At 53.9% G+C, this 1,760-nt stretch overlaps 1 protein-coding gene across 1 annotated transcript in view; it reads right to left on the bottom strand.

The window, feature by feature from the left end:
• The window catches only part of ABCC10 (ATP-binding cassette, sub-family C (CFTR/MRP), member 10), a 16,434-nt gene that overhangs the window by 1,093 nt on the left and 13,581 nt on the right, over positions 1 to 1,760 (bottom strand). Inside the window, exons 21-22 of the mRNA XM_009331101.1 lie at positions 1,745 to 1,759; positions 1,453 to 1,565 (exon numbers count right to left, since the gene is read on the bottom strand). Of these exons, the coding sequence (XP_009329376.1) occupies positions 1,453 to 1,565; positions 1,745 to 1,759 (128 nt within the window). The remainder of the gene's footprint in view (positions 1 to 1,452; positions 1,566 to 1,744; position 1,760) is intronic.

Here is a 1,760-nt window from a genome sequence, read left to right as displayed (position 1 = left end):
ATGCCTTTGCACAGTCGTGCACTGTTCAGTGCGAAACTACAGCCCTACAAAGCTGCAAGTCACAGGGAAGACACTGCACAGGATTTGAGCAGGTAAAAAGCATTATGGAGTTCAGGACTGGTTACACATTCATCCCCAAGAGTTCCAGGCTGCAGCACTGGAAGTGACCTGGAGGGGCAAGAGACAAGTACTGAGTCACTTCCCATCCTAGATTTCACCCATCCAATTAATGGTTCACCTGAAGCTGCATGGCATGGAAGAACCATGGGTACAAAATAACCCCATCACCACCTCTCCCTCCTTACTGCTCTCCCCCATCTCCCTTCACCCCAGTGGAAGAGGGGCTGGGGCCATCTTCAACCCAGTCTTGCTGCCTTGCCTTCTGCCACTTCTTCCTCTGCTGGTTCTCCTAATTACTCCTCCATCAGAGGCAGCCTCCCCCCACCCAACCCAAACACACACCTCAGCCCACGGTGCTCTTACCTTTCTACTCCATTTATGCATAATACCCTAGTGTAGGAACCAGGTTCCCTTCACACCCCTCCTGCCTCGCTCCTATCTGATGTATTTAACTGGATTCACTTGCCAGGCCCAGCCCACCCTGCCTGTCATCCATCACTCCCACTTCTCTGCAGCAGGACACCAGCCCCTGCCACCCGCTTATTTGATTTTTATTTTTGTGGTAACTTTTGTGCTTTGAAAACACCCTCCATACAATTGCATAACCCTCCTCCAAATTCTCTTCCACTTGGCAAGAGTGGGAGCACTGCCTAATGCTAACCCGTCCCTTCTCAGTATCCACAGTATTAATGTTTTGCCCTCCTCCCTCTGCCTGTAACCATCTACTGCTCTACTCCTACATTAAATCTCTCAGCTGTGGGGCAAGCACTGCTGCCCTGTCCTGCCTGGGCAGTGTCTAGCTTGCCGGCATCGGGTGCAGGCTGGGACCAAAACTCACGGTTTTAGAAAACAGAACTACCCAGCGTTCTGCCTCCCCTGGCCAGGAGCTGGCTGCAGCCCTTCGCCACCGGCTGTCCTGCAGTGCCCTCTACTGAGCCAGAAACACCTGCTCCTCCCAGGTCTCCACACTGCTCCTTTCTGTAGGATAGTTCTCCATTGCTTCTTGCCCTAATTTGGCAGAACCACAGGTCCGATTCACTCCCCCAATCTCAGCAGGCAGTGCCCAGGAAGAGCCATCTGCCTTATGATGCGGTTTCTTGCCCTTTGCTGTCCCCCAGTTTCTGGGTACAACGATTTCACATCCAGTTCTTCCAGCACCCAGGGGCTAATAAAGCAGAAAAGGCAAACAGGCAAGGTCCAGCCTTTTGCACTTGAAAAGCCTCATCACGGAGACCTCCCTGCTCAGCTCAAGGCCCAGGCACGGCAGGCACAGCCACCACTCCCTGTGAGTGGTAGGATGAATTTAGGCATAGAGTGCTGCTTCCTCTGTACCTGTGAGCAATCGTCAAAACAGTTTTGTCAGCAAAGCGCTGGCGAATGGTCTGCTGCAGCAGCTGGTCTGTCTTCTGATCCACGCTGGCTGTGGCCTCATCAATGCACAGCACCTGCCAGGGGCAGAGAGTGAAAGGAGCTCCCAAGCACCAGAGGGGAGACCCCAATCCCTGCCCAGGGACAGCCTGAGAAGGTTAACACAGGTTGTCTGTTCCCACTACACCCCAACTCTAGAGCACAACCATCAGCAGTTCACCCTCCCCCTTGCTCTGATGGGAGGCGGGGCACTCACCTTGGCCCGCGTCAGG

Source organism: Pygoscelis adeliae, unplaced genomic scaffold (genome assembly GCF_000699105.1).
Source record: "Pygoscelis adeliae isolate BGI_AS28 unplaced genomic scaffold, ASM69910v1 Scaffold218, whole genome shotgun sequence".
Lineage (NCBI taxonomy): Eukaryota > Metazoa > Chordata > Aves > Sphenisciformes > Spheniscidae > Pygoscelis > Pygoscelis adeliae.
Note: the sequence above shows the minus strand (reverse complement) of the source record. Positions and strands in the feature narration are given on the sequence as shown.